Below are 19,094 nucleotides of genomic sequence, written 5' to 3' on the forward strand. Positions count from 1 at the left end.
TTTTTTGGCATTAATCGACAAAAAAGCGCTAGAGCAAAACGCTAGCAAAATCACTAGCGTTTTGCAATCAGCAAGTGTGAATGAGCCCTGAATAGGCAGCGGGCAGACAAGTAAAAGCTGCTAAATGTTCCCTGCAGACTGAGGTCACAGTCTCAACACACACAGCCACACACTCCATTACTCCTCAGCTCTCTCTCCCTTCACCTAGCGATCTGCAAACTTGGCTCTCCAGCTGTTAAGGGACTACAAGTCCCACAATGCATTGCACAGTCATGATTCATAAAGCCAAATGCATTGTGGGACTTGTAGTTCCTTAACAGCTTGAGAGCCAGGTTTGCAGATCACTGACCTAGCACGTCAGCAATAGATAGGCAGCAGGCAGAAAAGCTGCTACAGATATTGCAGTTCTATTGCAACACACATCTCCAGTTTTTGCCTCAATTGGGGAATTGCTGTAATGGTGGCCATACATGGTACAATTTTTTCATACAATCTTACCATTTCTATGTAATATAAGGGTAAATTAAGTGAACATACTGAAAGGATAATTTAGGCAGTTCCCTTATATTCCATAGAAATGGTAAGATTGGATGAAAAAAAATTGTACCATGTATGGTCACCATAAGGGCCCATCCCCACTAAAAGCACTTTTCTGAGCGTTTTGCGATTGATTCGCATTTTTTAAAATCGCTTCCTTTCACTTACATTAAAATCGTGAATAAAATGCGTCGATTTCCGTGTACGTGATCGCGACAATTTTTCCATGATTTTCACCGCGATTTTAATGAAAGTGAATGGACGCGATTTTAAAAACCGCAAATCAATCGCAAAACGGTTCTAGTGTGAATGGGCCCTAACTGAGGGAGGGGAATTACTGTAACTGGGAAATGATGGAGACTTATTATGGAGCTTGGGGGGGATAGGGAGAATTTCCCCAAGATGTCCCTGCACCGTAGACGCACCAGGGTTGCATATATATTTTTTCCCCTTTTTTTGCCTTCTAAACTTAGTGCGTCTTATGGTCCGAAGTGTATTATAGTCCGAAAAATATGGTAATATACTACCACATTTTTTTTTACCGTAGGACTTACTTTTTCAATAGAAAGCTCCCTGCAGTGAGATCCAAATCCGAACATTGTCTTGTGTTTACTTCATTGTAGCTAGTGAAGAATGTAAACATTCCCAGTGTCTAGATCAGCTGACGGCTCACAACCAATCACTGGGTACATTACAATATTTAAATTGTGTAGCTATGAAGAAAATGCAATGGCAGCTTTCTGAGCAAATAAACTGTACTTTGGGAACTTGTAATTTCTAAATGAATTATAATACTTGTGCACAAAAGCAAATACGATAACTGTATTGGGTTATAAAAAGGTAGGAAAACACATTTTTATTGAATGTTGTGACAAAATTTAATACCGCTTAAAAGAAAAAAACAAAACAATTCTGAAACCACATACACTGTAAATGTGCTAGTTTCTTATAATGTAGAGGAAATCCGAATTACATTAACAAGGTGACAGCGTGTGTCCTGTCAGATAGTGGAGGAGGAAGCAGCACTGGATCAGTAAGCTGTATATAAGGTGGCAGTGTGTGTCTTGTCAGATAGCGGAGGAGGAAGCAGCGCTGGATCAGTAAGCTGTATATAAGGCGACAGTTGATGTTTTGTCAGCTAGTGGAGGAAGCAGCGCTGGGTCAGTAAGCTGCATATAAGGTGACAGTGTGTGTCTTGTCAGATAGTGGAGGAGGAAGCAGCGCTGGGTCAGTAAGCTGTATATAAGGTGACAGTGTGTGTCAGATCGTGGAGGAGGAAGCAGTGCTGGATCAGTAAGCTGTATATAAGGTGGCAGTGTGTGTCTTGTCAGATAGTGGAGGAGGAAGCAGCACTGGGTCAGTAAGCTGTATATAAGGTGGCAGTGTGTGTCTTGTCAGATAGCGGAGGAGGAAGCAGCGCTGGATCAGTAAGCTGTATATAAGGCGACAGTTGATGTTTTGTCAGCTAGTGGAGGAAGCAGCGCTGGGTCAGTAAGCTGCATATAAGGTGACAGTGTGTGTCTTGTCAGATAGTGGAGGAGGAAGCAGCGCTGGATCAGTAAGCTGTGTATAAGGTGACAGTGTTTGTCTTGTCAGATAGCGGAGGAGGAAGCAGCGCTGGATCAGTAAGCTGTATATAAGACGACAGTTAGTGTAGTGTTTTGTCAGCTAGTGGAGGAGGAAGCAGCACTGGGTCAGTAAGCTGTATATAAGGTGACAGTGTGTGTCTTGTCAGATAGCGGAGGAGGAAGCAGAGCTGGATCAGTAAGCTGTATATAAGGCGACAGTTGATGTTTTGTCAGCTAGTGGAGGAAGCAGCGCTGGGTCAGTAAGCTGCATATAAGGTGACAGTGTGTGTCTTGTCAGATAGCGGAGGAGGAAGCAGCGCTGGATCAGTAAGCTGTATATAAGGCGACAGTTAGTGTTTTGTCAGCTAGTGGAGGAGGAAGCAGCACTGGGTCAGTAAGCTGTATATAAGGTGACAGTGTGTGTCTTGTCAGATAGCGGAGGAGGAAGCAGAGCTGGATCAGTAGCTGTATATAAGGTGACAGGCAGCGTGTGTCCTGTCAGATAGTGGAGGAGGAGGAAGTAGCGCTGGATCAGTAAGCTGTATATAAGGTGACAGTGTGTGTCTTGTCAGATAGCGGAGGAGGAAGTAGCGCTGGATCAGTAAGCTGTATATAAGGTGACAGTGTGTGTCTTGTCTGATAGTGGAGGAGGAAGCAGTGCTGGATCAGTAAGCTGTATATAAGGTGAGTGTGTATTTTGTCAGATAGTGGAGGAGGAAGCAGCGCTGGGTCAGTAGCTGTATATAAGGGGAGGCTATGTGCCTTGTCAGATAGTGGAGGAGGAAACAGCGCTGGATCAGTAATCTGTATATAAGGTGACAGTGTGTGTCTTGTCAGATAGTGGAGGAGGAAGCAGCGCTGGGTCAGTAGCCTGAATAAAAAGGTGACACTGTGTGTCCTGTGAGATAGTAGAAGAGAAAGCAGTGCTGGGTAGGGATGAGCTTCCGATTTATTCCGAGTTTAATTGATTTAAGTTGCTGTGCTACCTTAGATGTTGGCAATGCTTAAATACATAAGTTTTTGTCACAATTCCAGCAGCAAGTTTGCACAGCCGTAGTCATAATGGAGAAAGACTCAACCAATTACAGCTTTGTGCTTCTCGGACTGGCTGAAATGGAGAGACTCCGATATCTTTACTGTCCTCTTCTCGCTGCACTCTACTTCAGCATTTTGACTTTGAGCCTCATAATTGTGCTTGTAGTGATGACAGATCGAAGTCTTCATGAACCCATGTATATCCTTATCGGTAATCTGGCCCTCAGTGGTATAATTGGTAGCTCCGTATTCTTCCCAAAGTTTACTACGGACCTTTGGATCACCGCTAAGACTGTCTCTCGTAATGATTGTCTGATCCAAGCATTCTGCTTACTATTACACGCCCACCTCGACATACAGACCTTTACCATGATGGCTTATGACCGGTACTTGGCCGTGTGCCACCCATTGCACTACATCAGTCTGATGACCATCACCAAGGTCCTTCAACTTATTATTGCAAGTTTCCTCTCATCTCTCCTCTTGTCTTTGTCCGCTATTCTCTTAGTAGTGAGAGTTCCACTTTGTGGGACAGAAATCAAAAATATTTTCTGTGATAACATGGCAATTTATATTCTGGCCTGTACAGATACACCTATAAATAATATAATGGGATCAGTTATTACAGTCTTCGAGTTAAGTTGCAGTATGTTGATCATAGTCTTCTCCTATGTGCGAATATACGTGGTGTGCTTTAAGTTGTCCAAGCAGTCACGTCACAAAGCGCTGCACACTCTTGTGACTCACTTGATTAATTTTTCCATTTTCCTCCTGCGTTACTTTTTTATGATTCTCCGTTACAGGCTGGGTTACAACAATTTGCCAGTAAGTGCCCACGTTGGGCTATCTATGCCCGGCCTTCTGATCCCTCCACTTGTTAACCCGGTGGTTTTTGGCGTAAGAACAAAGGCTCTGAAAACCAGAATAGTTTATCACCTAAATAGGAGAATATGGTTCCGAGTAAGTATGGCTAATACTTCCTAATTTACGCACATTTTTTACAACTTCATACAGCTTGAGGTTCTTGCACACGGACAGTGGTTGTCCCTGGTGGGATTAGGAGTTGAACACTGTAGACTCCACACCGTTTCCCACAGGATACAACAAGAACTATTTCTCAGGATGATCGCCTGTTGGATAGTGTTACCACACATTATCACAAATTCTAGGACTAATTCTTTCTCTCGGCTCATCACCGCAACATAAAAAGATGGACTTTTTTTCCCCCTTAGCTACATGGTCCTGATTGCAGAACTCATGGCTGGACAGTGGACCACCATCTCTCCCCCCCCCCCCCCCCCCCCCCCTCAAAAAACCACCTGGCATTACTCTACATTACAAGGTAAATTTCCCTTTTGGACTCTGAGCGCTCAACAGCTGCAGCCACTAAGGGCGCGCTCAAGAGGCCACCCTGCAATGTTGGGGAGTCTTGCCTTGAACTCCTTACTGAATAGGTACGCACCCTAGCCAGGATTCAAACCCTTGTCTCCCATGTCAAAGACACAGCCCTTAAAGTGGACCCAAATTAAAAATACAAGATTTCAGAAATAAAATGTATTTTCTAAATTATAATAATAGCAGCCTTTTTTCAGCTGCATGATGGCAAATATAAAATATTTTACATTTATTGGAGGAACCCCTCCCTTCCTTTCATATTGTCGGGACAGAATCCAGCAGACTTGTGGAGTAGGAGGTGTCCGGCAAAGGTGGAATTGCTAATGGCTGCCACCTGTATAACCCTAGTTATGAAAAGAGAAGAGTGAAAAGCATGCACTAAAATGCTCATAGGCTTGAAGCAGTGCTTATCTTTGAATGTGTCAGAGTGGTGCAACTAAAAAAAAAAAATAAAGTTTGGTTAGGGTACGCTTTAACTGGTACACTATTTAGTGCTGAAGAGTCAGTTCCACGTGGAAAAACTCTGATATAGCAAGCCTCTGGATATAGTAAACGCAGTCCTCAGGTCCAGCAAATGTGTCTGTATATACAATGTAAGACCAATTGTGATTTAGTAAACTACTTTTCCTGGTCCCTTGGAGCTTACTATAAAGGGATTCTACTGTAAGGCCGGGTTCACATTGGCACACATCCGTGAAGCGGAGCAGAAGGATCGTGCAGGTCGGGAACGCAGGGAGCGGAACGTAGCAATGTGAACTTTCCCATCGGGAAGGCATTGCTTCCGCTGCTGCGTTCCGCTCATCGGAGCAGAACATAAGCTCAATGTGAACCGAGCCTAATTGAGCATACTGGGTTGAGTGCGTCCTCAACTCCAACTCCTCAGGTTAGGATTCCACCAACTCAGACTCCTCTAATTTGCATATTACAATCTTGTTGATTGAAAGTATGTAACAAAAAGCATCTTTCAACAATACCAGTTACCTGGCTATCCAGCTGATCTTCTGCCTCTAATACTTTTAGTCATAGCCTAATGCTATATACACACTTGAGATAAAAGTCTTTGGAAAATGAAATATCACAGACCAATTTTACCCCCTTCCATGTAGTATAAGAGCCATACCTACACAGTCTATTCTATGGAGCTGAACTCCCCATCAGACAGAAATCTTACCCCCTTCCATGTAGTATGAGAGCCATACCTACACAGTCTATTCTATGGAGCTGCACTCCCCATCAGACAGAAATCTTACCCCCTTCCATGTAGTATGAGAGCCACACCTACACAGTCTATTCTATGGAGCTGCACTCCCCATCAGACAGAAATCTTACCACCTTCCATGTAGTATGAGAGCCACGCCTACACAGTCTATTCTATGGAGCTGCACTCCCCATCAGACAGAAATCTTACCCCCTTCCATGTAGTATGAGAGCCACACCTACACAGTCTATTCTATGGAGCTGAACTCCCCATCAGACAGAAATCTTTGCAAGATGCTGCACACATTCAAAAGATCAGTATCTGCAAAAAGATCTGTTCCTGCAAAAGTCCGGTCCTGCAAAATGCATTCATAGTCTGATATCTGCAGATCCTTATACACACCTTGTTTAACAGACATTCATCTGCAGATCAGACAATCTGCAGATCTGAAAATCCATCCTGGTGGATCTGATCTGCAGATGATTGTCTGTTAAACAAGGTGTGTATGATGATCTGCAGATCTCATAGACTATGAATGCAATTTGCAGGAATGGATTTTTTGCAGGAACAGATCTTTTGTGTCTGTACAGCATCTGTGTACATCAATGCAGAATTATTTCCATCTCATTGACCATCTCTATTAGTGACACGGCTACACATCAGGCTTTATACTTACAGCATAGATGTTATTTAGTATATATAAGAAATTCCTGTGTACACATCATATGTACTGTACAGTCACAATCAGATATGTATATCTGACTAAAAATACAGGGACTGCTTTATTGAAGCAGCACAAGTAACTAATTTTGATTGGTTTATTTCATTTTTGTGGGCTAAGCACAGCTATTACTTTATATATAACTAGCTGATTGCCCGGCGTTGCTCGGGTATGTATTTGGCTGGTGTTGGCTCTGCATACTTTTTCTAACCCTAACACACAATTACTTAATGACCAAGTTTGTGAGCTTTGCTGTCTTTGGTATCAATAATTTGCATTGAAATGAAAAAATCAGATTGGCTGTTTGTGGCTCCACCCCCTTTTCTGAATATTAATCCCAGTCACCCAGTGACCAACTGTGCAAAGTTTAAAAACCCTGCCATTAGCAGTGTAAGAATGGCTGCAGTTTACATTTTCCCAGTGAAATTTGTATTTGTCTCCACCCACTGATGATCCGGCGTTGCCCGGGTATGTATTTGGCTGGTGTTGGCTCCGCCCACTTTCTAACCCTAACGCACAAACACTCAATGACTAAGTTTGTGAGATTTGGGGTCCTTGGCATCAATAATTTGTATATTCCCATAGAAATTAAACAAATCAGATAGGCCGTTTGTGGATCCGCCCCTCTCCAGCATTTGAACCCCAGTCACCCAATGACCAACTGTAGCAGGTTTGAGGCATCTGCTATTAACAGTGTAAAAATGGCAGCAATTTAAATATTCCACTTAAAAATCAACAGGTGAATTTTGATTGGCTATTATAGGCTCCACCCACTTCCCTGAATATTAATCTCAGTCACTCAGTGACCATCTGGGCAAAGTTTGTGAACCCTGCCATTAACAGTGTAAGATTGGCTGCAGTTTACACTTTCCCAGTGAAATTTGTTTTTGGCTCCGCCCACTTTTTGTAACCTGTACACAAAGTCACTACTCAATGACCAAGTTTGTGAGCTCTGGGGTCCTTGGCATCAATAATTTGTATTTTCCCATGAAATGAAACAAATCTGATTCACCGTTTGTGGCTCTGTCCCCTTTTCTGAATTTGAACCCCAGTGACCCAACTGTACCAGGTTTGAGGAATCTGCTTTTCACAGGATAAGAGAATGGTAGCCGATGAAATATTCCCTTTGAAAATCAAAAGGTGAATTTTGATTGGCTGTTGTAGGCTCCACCCACTTTTCTGAATATTAGTCCCAGTCACCCAGTGGCCAACTGTCACGTTTGAGAACCCTGCCAATAACAAAATGGCTGAAATCAATCTAACAAATCTAAATTGGCTGTTTGTGGCTCCACCCCTTTAGTGAATTTGGACCCCAGTCACCCAATGACTGACTGTATCAGGTTTGAGGCCTCTGCCACTAACAGTGTGAGAATGGTAGCAATGGGAATATTCCCCTTGAAAATCAATAGGTACATTTTGATTGGCTGTTGTAGGCTCCACCCACATTTCTGAATATTCATCCCAGTCACCCAGTGGCCAATTGTGTAAAGTTTGGGAACCCTGCCATGTTAAAAATGTAGTTGTTGGCACCGCCCACTTTTTCTAACCTTGACATACAGTCACTCAGTTATCAAGTTTATCGGCTTTGGGGTCCTTAGTATCAATACTTTGTATATTCCCATTGAAAAATAAACAAATTTGGCTGTTTGTAGCTCCGCCCCCTTTCCGAATTTGGACCCCAGTCACCCAGCGACCAACTGTACCAGGTTTGAGGAATCTGCTTTTCACAGTATAAGAGAATGGTAGCCGATGAAATATTCCCTTTGAAAATCAAAAGATGAATTTTTATTGGCTGTTGTAGGCTCCACCCACCTTCCAAAATCTTAATCTCAGTCACCCAGTGACCAACTGTGCAAAGTTTGAGAACCCTGCCATTAACGGTGTAAAAATGGCTGCAGTTTATATTTTCCCAATAAAAGTTTTTTGGCTCCGCCCACTTTTTGTAACCTTGACACACACAGTCACTCAATGACCAACATTGTGAGCTTTCAGGTTCCTGGCATAAAAAATGTGAATGGAAGCAATTTATTCACCAAGGAAATCTGATTGGCTGTATGTGGCCCCGCCCCTTTAGTGAATTTGGACCCCAGTCACCCAATGACCAACTGTAGCAGGCCTCTGCTATTAAAAGTGTAAGAATAGCAGCAGTTTAAATATTCCCCTTGAAAATCAATAGGTGAATTTTGATTGGCTGTTGTAGGCTCCACCCATTTTCTTGAAATGTAATCGTATTCACCCAGTGACCAAGTGTACCAAGTTTGAGAACCCTGCGATTAACAGTCTAAGAATGGCTGCAGTTTACATTTTCCCATTTAAATGAATGGCTGAAATTTGATTGGCAGTTTTATGCTCCGCCCACTTTTCCTGGATTTGTAACCTCGGTCACCAAGTGACCAACTGTGCCATGTGTGGGGACTCTGGCTTGATTACTGTGAGAATGGCAGCCTTTTACATTTTTTCCATTGACTTGAATGGGTGGAATCTGATTTGCTGTTTGTAGCTCCGCCCAGGTGTACAGGGGGGCCGCGAGACCCCCAGAACATATCATCCCAGGTAGTAAGGGATCTGTGTACCAAGTTTCGTTCAAATCGGTCAAGCTGTTTTCGCGTGATCGCGGCACATACATACATACACACGCACACACACACACACACACGCACACACACACCAAACACCACACACACACACACACACGCACACACCACACACACGCGCACGCACACACCACACACACACGCACACGCACGCACACACCACACACCACACACACGCCACACACACACCACACACACACGCGCACGCACGCACACACACACGCACACACACACGCACACACACCCGATTTTACATATATAGATTAATGACTATTATCTGAGAAATAGAACATTTTATCATATTTTTTATTTTAAATTACAGTTTAAATTCATTAGGAGTCGGTACATTTTTTCCCAACTCTCACTCCAGGTACCCAAAAATTGCTCCGACTCCACAGTCCTGGTCTAGAAAAGTAATTTTTTCCTAGTAAAAAACAGAATACAAGGACAAGGAGTAACAAACAATATAACCAGCGTTTATTTGAAACACAAAATGCACAAGAGAACAATAAAAAACAAACAAGAAAATAAAGTTTGCAGCAGTAGAATTCTAAAAAGAAAACATCAATAAAACATTGTCATAAGGTAAACAGAACAAAAAGGACGTAAAAGATGGAAAAAAATAACCAAATTTCAATTACAGTGAGGCCTTTACATTGTCTAATGAGTCTCACAATATCGATACATGTTTATTAAGTCTAATTAAGAACCAAAGCAAAACAAAGTGCGAAATAAGGTTGTGCAGGGTGGAACCGAGGAGACGCGGCCTTAAAAGTGGCCACGGGCAAACTTATTCTTAGCAAAGAAGGTCTTCTACTGTCACGCTGTATGCAAATGAGGAAAGTGGGCGTGTCCTCATCCACACAAATCCCATTTTTGCAGGTAAGCCTGGGATTTCACTATTGTGCGCCAACACAAGTATTTAACAATGAAAGCAAATTTTTTGAAAACATGGAGATGCTGTGGAAAAAACAACAATCAACAAATTCTGTCACCGTTACAGAATCCACCCCCTTCCCTCCCCTCCAAGGAAAAAACAAAAAGAACAAACAATTGTGCACTTAAAGGACCACTATGCCAAAAAATTGAAAAAATGTAAAATACATGTGGGTGAATAGGGTATTGGTTAAGGTCTCTGGGGGACATTTATCAAGAGTGCCAGACAAAATATTAGTAGGTTTTTAGAAATCCGTGCAGAACTGTCTCAGACATCCTAAGACATCACTAAATAGTGCAGATTCCTTTTTAAACTATTAAGAATAGGAGTAGTTAGGAAGGTCTCTCAGGCAGCGCAGTGTGAGGGAAATTGCTGTTGCTGAGGTAACCAATACATCTGCTGTATTGCATCAATGCCCAGCACTGGAAGGGTTAAGAACAGCTTCACAAGACACCTGGCAGCAGGGGGGAGGAGCCCTTCACAAATCATGTCTAGGCTGCACTGCACTATCTGTAGAACTGCTATTAAGCACTTCTTAAAGAGACTCTGAAGCAGATTTTTTTGTTGCTAAATTTATCTTTCCATTCGCTTCAAAAGTCTCTCCAGCGCTAAACCGCCGCACCCCCGCCAAAAAAACAAGGGCTGCAGACCCCCCCAAATGCCCGGGCAATCATTCACGACCAACTTGGTCGTGGATTGTGCTGCCCTGAGAGGCTGAGCTATTCGCTGTAGCGCCGCCTCTCCTGCTGTCGATTGCCGTGCGGATCTCCGCCTCTCCCCACCCCTCCCTGTTAAGAAAGAGTGAGAGAGGCAGGGAGAGGCGGCGATGCGTGGCACTTGACGGCAGGAAAGGCAAAGCTACAGCAGAGAGCTCTGCCCCTTTCCAGGAAGCGCCGTCCATAGTCAACCCCCCCGCGCCCCCCCGGGATTTGGGGGGTCTACAGCCCTCGTTTTTCCCCGGGGATGCGGCGGTTTTAGCGCTGGAGAGAGTACTGAAGCGAATGGAAAGGCAAATTTAGCAATATATTTTCGCTTCAGACTAATCTGCTGCAGTTTATGGATGGATTTCCACTTTTCTTAACTGTGGTGCAGCTCTAGAAATCCCCGCTAAACTGCTGCTATTATGTAGAATTTGAGAAGTTTCTTATCATGTATAACAGTTCCGCTGCTGGTTAGAACAGTTTAAGAAAAATCTGTCGGTAATGCTTTGATAAATCTGACCCTCTGCCTTCAACAGATTGAGAGCTGGCATCCCACGAAAATCCTCCCACAGTGCGCACAGGTGTCATCCGGCTCCAGACCCATAACGATCTTGTGACTTTCCTGACGCAGGCACGCTTGAGGCTTCCCGTTTGCGCTCTGGTGGAAATAGAGCCAGTCAGGTCCGCTCTACTGGCTACAGGCACGAGGTGTGTGCGCCTGAGCAGTAGAGCGGATCCGATTGGGTTCACGGTAAAGCTCATGCTCACTGGATTGTTATAGTTGTGGACAGATCGGGAGTCTCTGTGCTGGATAAGGAGGATAGTGGAAGCCTCTTTAAGATCCAGAAACTCCACCCTCCCAAAGTAAGTAACGTCGAGGGGCACTTTTTTTTCATTATGTTCACTTTAAAGAAAACCTGTAACCAACAAAAGTTCCCCTGGGGAGGTACTCACCTTGGGTGGGGGAAGCCTCTGGATCCTATCGAGGCTTCCACCGTCCTCCTGTGTCCCATGGCGGTCTCCCTGTGCCTCTCTGAACAGCAGGTATGTAAATACTTACCTTCCCGGCTCCAGCGCAGGCGCTCAGAGATAGGCGGAAATAGTCGATCGCTGTCGGTCCGCTTTACTGCACAAGCACAAGCCACCTGCGCAGTAGAGCGGACCCGACAGATCGGCTACTTCCACTTCCGAGCAGAGAGCCGCAACAGCGCCCCTACTGGAGCCAGAAAAGGTAAATATTACACAGACTGACAAATTGTCGGCTGTGCGTTCCGTGGGCTGCAGCGAGACCGCCGTGGGACACAGGAGGACGGGGGAAGCCTCATTAGGATCCAGAACCTTCCCCCTACCGAGGTGAGTACCCCCCAGGGGAACTTTTTTTTGTTACAGTCTCTTTAAAGGGCAACTGAAGTGAGAGTGATATGGAGGCTGCCATATTTAATTTTAAACAATGCCAGTTGCCTGGCAGGCCTACTGATCTATTTGGCTGCAGTAGTGTGAATAACGTGTGAAACAAGCATGCAGCTAATCTTGTCAGATCAATAATGTCAGAAACACCTGATCTGCTGCATGCTTGTTTAGGGTCTATGGCTTAAGGTATTAGAGGCAGAGGATCAGCAGGGCTGCCAGGCAACTAGTATTGCTTAACAGGAAATAAATATGGCAGCCTCCATATTCCTTTCTCTTCAGTTGCCCTTTAAAGGGACACTGTAGGGGGGTTGGGGGAAAATGAGTTGAACTTACCCGGGGCTTCTAACGGTCCCCCGCAGACATCCTGTGCCCGCGCAGCCACTCACCGATGCTCCGGCCCCGCCTCCAGTTCACTTCTGGAATTTCTGACTTTAAAGTCTGAAAACCACCCCGCCTGCGTTGCAGCGTCCTCAATCCCGCTGATGTCACCAGGAGTGTACTGCGCAGGTACAGACCATACTGGGCCTGCGCAGTACGCTCCTGGTGACATCAGCGGGATCGAGGACACGGCAACGCAGGCGCAGTGGTTTTTAGACTTTAAAGTCTGAAATTTCAGAAGTGAACCGGAGGCGGGGCCGGAGCATCGGTGAGTGGCTGCGCGGGCACAGGATGTCTGCGGGGGACCGTTAGAAGCCCCGTGTAAGTTCAACTCATTTTACCCCGACCCCCCTACAATGTCCCTTTAAATGTTACTATTTTTTTGTCATGGCGGTCCTTTAAGGTCCATCATTAATATCAAATCCATTGCTTTCTTGATGAAATTTATTTAAAAGTATATTTGAATTAGGCGCTCCTGGCAGCAGCCTGTGCTTACATTCATCCAGCTTACACTGGACTGTGGCTACCACACCCCAAGCTGCTGCTGCTGCATTGTGTCTTTTCTGCCCTTTCCTTCTGCTGCCCCTAAACCGAAAGCTATGGTGTATAAAAGTAGTGTAGAAATAAAGTTTGAAAAAGCCTGTACAGCTCTGGCAGGGGGAAAAAAAATCTTGGAACTCAGTACAGGCGATGGGCAGCCAAGGAAAGAATTTGAGGGCAGAGTGTGCAATGTCGCTTTTTACGTATTATAGTTAAAAAAAAAAAATCCATAACTTTCTTTGTATAATACGCAACCCTTGCGTGGCAAATTAACAGCCATTTGCATCAAACATAGGCGAAACTGAGGCAGTGAGAGCCACTTAACACTACATATAAAAAACTGTGCTGCAGTCACCTCACAAAATGATTGCATGTCCCAAAAAGCAATAAAATATTAAATAAGGATATACATAAAGACATATACAAAGATCAGCATACAGAAGGGAAAAAAGGAAGAAAGCAGGTTTCTCTTTATATACAAGGCGGGGGATTATTCTGGAAATAAATGGTTTCCCAGAAACGCAGGGAAAGGTGTATTTGATCTTAAGTAACCATTGCAGTTGTGCGGGTCTCTCCAGAATAGTCACTGCGCCATTCTACAGTATCACGGCCCCACGCGGGCGCACGCGACGTCTTTGTGCGTTCATATTAGCGGTCAAGCTTGCAGGAATAGGAGAACTTATCTACAATATTGCAACTTCTAATAACTATAGCCTCCTATAGGTTTTATACTCAAAAGCGCCATTTAAAGCTTAAAGGACCACTGTAGCAAAAATCTTAAAATGTAAAATATATGTAAACACATACAAATAAGAAGTACGTTTCATGCAGAGCAAAATGAGCCATAAATTACTTTTCTCCTATGTTGCCATCACTTACAGTAGGTAGTATAAATCTAACAGAACTAACAGATTTTGGGCTGGTCCATCTCTCCATAGGGGATTCTCAGCATGGCCTTTATTCTTCATAAAGACACTCCCTGATTTAAACAAAGATGCTGGCCAGCCTCCCTGCTCACCGTACGCTTTCTTTGGCAGTTGGACGGAGCAACTGCCATTCACTAAGAGCTTTTGAAAATAAAACCCCCTATGAGCAGATGGGCTAGTCCAAAAATCTGTCAGTTCTGTCAGATTTCTACTACCTACTGTAAGTGACAGCAACATAGGAGAAAAGCAATTTATGGCTCCTTTTACTCTGGAAGAAACGTATTTCTTATCTGTATAGGTTTCTATTCATTTTAGGTTTCAATATTTTCATGGTCCTCCACTTTATACAAACTTAAAAATAGTTTTGAGTGCCCATCTTCCTCAGTCAGTCACGGCTCAGACCTCGAACTGTGGCTCTGACGTGCCCAAGAGGCTACTAAGCCAGGCACACACAAACTGCCCCAAAACATAGCTTATTGTTGCTGCTTTTGGCTTCCTCTATGGACAACAAAAATGGAACCCCCCCCCCACTCCCCCAAACAAAAACAAAAAACATACAGGGAAAGAAATCAATTTCTGTACGGACCCATCTCTAGCCTGCGGCCTAGCGACACATTCTGTTGCTATGGAGAGGGGAGGAGGGCCGACCGCATGATAAAGTTATGGTCGGGCGAGTAGGAGAACAATGCCCTAAGCTATGATGATCCACCAGGAAGATCACTAGCCAACACACCAGGGCTGATTGCTCAGAATCTAGCATGTGCACAGCAGATCGCAGAGGGAGCTCCGACCAGCCGACAACCATCCAACGTGTGTACAACTGCGCAGAGATTCTATCTTCTATGCTTTCTCTGTGTTTATGAGCCCTAAGGTATTTGGAAGAGTGTTTTGTCATTTCTAAATACACCATCTACAGGCCTACAAAAGGCAGGAAGCAGCTGTCTGTAAAGCGGACCGGAACTCACAACTTCCTCTCTGCGCGCAAAGATAAGCAACAGCATAATAACCTTTAAAGAAAAACATTTGTTACAGCGGATACAAACCCTGCAATAACTCTTCAGCGTGTCTACTTCCTGCTTTCATGGCAGCAGACATAGGGTTAACAGCCTGTGTTTACACACTAGCTGCTTTTCCGAGGCAGCCAGCTGACACAGCTGAGGGAGCAAATTACAGTGGTGATTAGTCACAGATGAGGGGGAATTAGACAGGCTAAACTCTCAATACACTCAATACACTTCTCTAGGTTTTCCTGCTGCAAGAGTTCAGGTCCACTTTAAAGGATAAGGGCACTTATAATGTTTGCCCAAATTCTGCCCTCTGCGGAATCTGGGAGGAACAAGCATGAGCACATACTCTATACATACAATTCCTTTATACCCCTCTGCGGCCCCCAAAAGCAGTTTCAGCCACGCTACGACATCAGCGGCGATTCCAAAAGCATGAGGCGAATAAAATCCAATGTAGGCCATTCCACAGGAGCGACTGAGATTACCCCAAATCGCAATGGTGGGGGCTGAAGCATACAAAGCATACGGTCGCTACAAAATCGCTTTTCAATCACTGTACAAAAGCCATTTAGCACCCAGAGCAAAAACAAACAAAAAGCGCATGCAAATTGTAATCGCTATACAATTGCTAACATTACATTGAAAACTGCTTCAAAATGCTATCAAAAGCGCTCAGCGACTGTGGTCACCTATTATCCAGTAGGCCCCAGCCCGTGTAAGGCACAATGGGATAACTTTAAATGAAGCAGAGAAGCACCTCTAATATTTAAGAGTCTGAGGGCAAAAATCAGGGAACGCTTCCAGTCAGAGGCAGAGCTTTGTGCTGTAGCTTCTCCTTTACTGGAGTCAATCTCCGCCTCTCCCCGCCCCTCTCATTTTTCTTGCACTGAGAGGGGCGGGGAGAGCTGGAGATCGGCAGAGATTGACTGGACTGGAGGCAGAGCTACTGCGCACAGCTCTGCCTCCCCCAGGCAGCAAAATCCATGACCTGGAAAGTCATGGAATTTTTCCCCGGTATTTGGGGGGTATAAAGACCTCGTTCTGCCGCAGGAATGCAGCATTTCAGCACGGCTTATATTGCTTAAGATAATTAGCAGGTAAAAAGTAGTATTTAATTTGGCTTCAGACTCTCTTTAAAGAGAACCAGAGATAAAGAATTAAAAGTTAGTTATACATACCTGGGGCTTTCCGCAGCTCCAGAAACCCTGATCGCTCCCACGCCGCGGTCTTCAGCCTTCCCCGTTCGCCGCACCGGCTCCCGTGACTTCAGCCGACTGGCCAGTCAAGGCGTAGCTAAAGTGCGCTCCTTGCGTACCTGTCCAGCAGTTGCTGGAGAGATACGCAAGGAGCGCACTTTACTTGCGTAGGCTGGCCACGCCCCCTGGAAGTCCATGAGCCGGTGCGGCGAACGGGGAAGGCTGAAGACCGCGGCGTGGGAGCGATCAGGGTTTCTGGAGCTGCGGGAAGCCCCAGGTATGTATAACTAACTTTTAATTCTTTATCTCTGGTTTCCTTTAAGCAGTAGTGTTGGCGTTTGAATTTAGTATAGTGAATTCAATCCCACAAATACTCCTGACCGCGGCTGTCCAGCACAGGGGCAGGAGGAGTTCACCGATCCGCGTGTCATGTGACCAATACTTTCACTAAACCGAATTTGAAGATCAATGCTACGAACCATTTAGCAGCCAATTTATTTAGAGACTTACAAGTTCTAGAGCACTTATTTTAGCACTTTTTTTTAAATTTCTTCTTTGTTACATATCTTTACTTCCAATTCATACTGCTGTAATGTGTAGTAATGGCCACTTATCACTAGGGGGCAGCTTGAGATAACAGAGGACGCTGCTTTCAGTTTCTGTAATTTCTGCTAGTAGAGAGAGATCAAAGCATTCCAAGAATTTACAGCACAACAAGTTCTGCCTACTGAAGTAAAAAAGCAGAGCACTTATCTCAATCGAGATAACTATTGAATGGGTTAAACAGGCTATGGCAAGCAATAGCCACACTCAGCCTCCATTGGTGGGAGTAGCTAAACATGGGATGTAGGAACTATACTTCAGCCCTCAAGTTTACCAACAGATACCAAAAAAAAGACACGTTCTATACACACCTCCCCTACCTCCATAACACGGCCAGCTACCGGGACTTTAGCGTTCAGACAACAGAGAAGTACGATAAGAGAGCCTTGAGAGACATAGTGCAATATAACCCCCGGGACTGAGAGCGGCTTTATTGGACCAGGGGGCAGGTATTTATAGGACAGTGCAAAAAGATAGCAAGCATAGGCCGCTGTGTCCTCTATACAAAGAGAAGCCAACAAGGTGCAGCTCTGCATCAGCATCACGCTATGCACAGCAGTAGGGAGGGCATGCCTTCCAGGACAATATATAATGTACAGAACTGTGTGCTGAGCCCCTAAGGACCCATTCGCCTGCCAAAGACCCCATTCAGACTGCAGGAGAAAACGCAACGTTTTCCGGAACCCACGGTGCACACATCCTAGGTTATCACTAATGTCGGGTTGGGGTTTCCGGGCGTTTTTAACTCTTTTTGCAGCTCCTAGTCTGAAGGCCAGTGACAAGGAACGGATAACCACAGAGGCACTTGTTTATCAAGACAGCTACAGAGAGGTCCGAAGCAAAAATCACCCAGGGGCTACAGACAAGGCACCGGCAATTTTGTATTAAAGGTTTTCACACCTAAGGTGACTGATCGTTTTGGTGGACAGGAAAGCTGAAGGTGCTAAACTTAAAGCGAACCAGAGGTGGGGACTTAAATTTAAAAAAAACAAACAAAACCAATGCTGCCTGATCCAGGATCAGGTATCTGCATTGTCCACCCCTCCTGTGGCCTGCATCTCCTTACTTTCACTTTCATGACCTCTGGGGTCACGACGCTGGAAGGAGAGCGAGATACTATATCAGCGTGCAGGGAGGTGGGAGAGCGGCCAGGGAGAGACAGACGCCCAATAGCAGCTGTGGAAAGTCTGCAGACGGGCCCCCAGTGGGCGTTTTGAGCAGGGAATCCCTCCCCTCCTTTCCCCTCGAGATAATCATTGTCGCCAATTTCAGGGGGTTATAGCGCAATGGTGGGGGGCAGAGAGCAGCGGGGGGGGGGGGAAGAACAGAGGCACGTCATGAGGCAGGGAACATGCCTCTGTGTCCCATCTGCCCTCCCGCCGCACCGCCTAGGGTACACAGTGGTTCACACACTAGATGAAACTTGGCCATGGCAGCCAACAACCACCACATCTGCTAAATCAAGCACGTGTACAGCAGCCCTCCCCTGACGCCCCCTCTTGGCCGAGAACATTGTTCACCCCGCCTGCTGTGTAACGCTCCTCGCTCCATCGGCCACCCTCCTCCCCGAATAGCAAATCAACACCTTGCTAGGCTAAATGCTAGCAACATGTTCTGGGAAATTCAACAACATTTCCCACTAAAAACCCTCATCTTTATTGTATCGTGTGTGCGAGTTTTAGCGCTTTAATAATTCTTTCATTGCCCCCCCCCCCCTCTCTGGTGGATCCACAGTAGATCCCAGGCAGCCGATTGGTAGGGATCTGGCTGGATCTCCACTTCTGACCGATTTCCTTCAGTTCACTGAGACTTTCCGCTCAGCTCAGAAATTCCATTAAAGAGGATCTGTAACATCAAAAGATCCCCTGGGGGGTACTCACCTCGGGTGGGGGAAGCCTCCGGATCCTAATGAGGCTTCCCACGCCGTCCTCTGTCCCACGGGGGTCTCGCTGCAGCCCTCCGAACAAGATGACGTCATTATTTACCTTCCCGGCTCCTGCGCAGGCGCTCTGACGGCTGTCGGCTCCGAACTACACGGAAATACCCGATCGCCGTCGGGTCTGCTCTACTGCGCAGGCACAAGTTTCCGGCACCTGCGCAGTAGAGCAGACCCGACTGAGATCGGGTATTTCCGTGTAGTTCGGAGCGGAAAGCAGCCACAGCGCCCCCGCTGGAGCCAGCAAAGGTAAATATTGATTTTACAGTCGGGCCTGTCGCCGGCTGTTCGGAGGGCTGCAGCGAGACCCCCGTGGGACAGATGACGGCGTGGGAAGCCTCATTAGGATCCCGAGGCATCCCCCACCCGAGGTGAGTACCCCCCAGGGGATCTTTATGAGGTTACAGAGTCT

At 45.5% G+C, this 19,094-nt stretch overlaps 1 protein-coding gene across 1 annotated transcript; it reads left to right on the forward strand.

Moving 5' to 3' along the window:
- Positions 1 to 3,167: 3,167 nt before the first annotated feature.
- Positions 3,168 to 4,124, forward strand: LOC137544738 (olfactory receptor 52D1-like). The gene has a single exon (XM_068265828.1). The coding sequence runs from the start codon at positions 3,168 to 3,170 to the stop codon at positions 4,122 to 4,124; it is 957 nt and encodes a 318-aa protein (XP_068121929.1).
- Positions 4,125 to 19,094: the final 14,970 nt, after the last annotated feature.

This window comes from Hyperolius riggenbachi, chromosome 2 (assembly GCF_040937935.1).
Source record: "Hyperolius riggenbachi isolate aHypRig1 chromosome 2, aHypRig1.pri, whole genome shotgun sequence".
In the NCBI taxonomy this organism is placed as follows: domain Eukaryota; kingdom Metazoa; phylum Chordata; class Amphibia; order Anura; family Hyperoliidae; genus Hyperolius; species Hyperolius riggenbachi.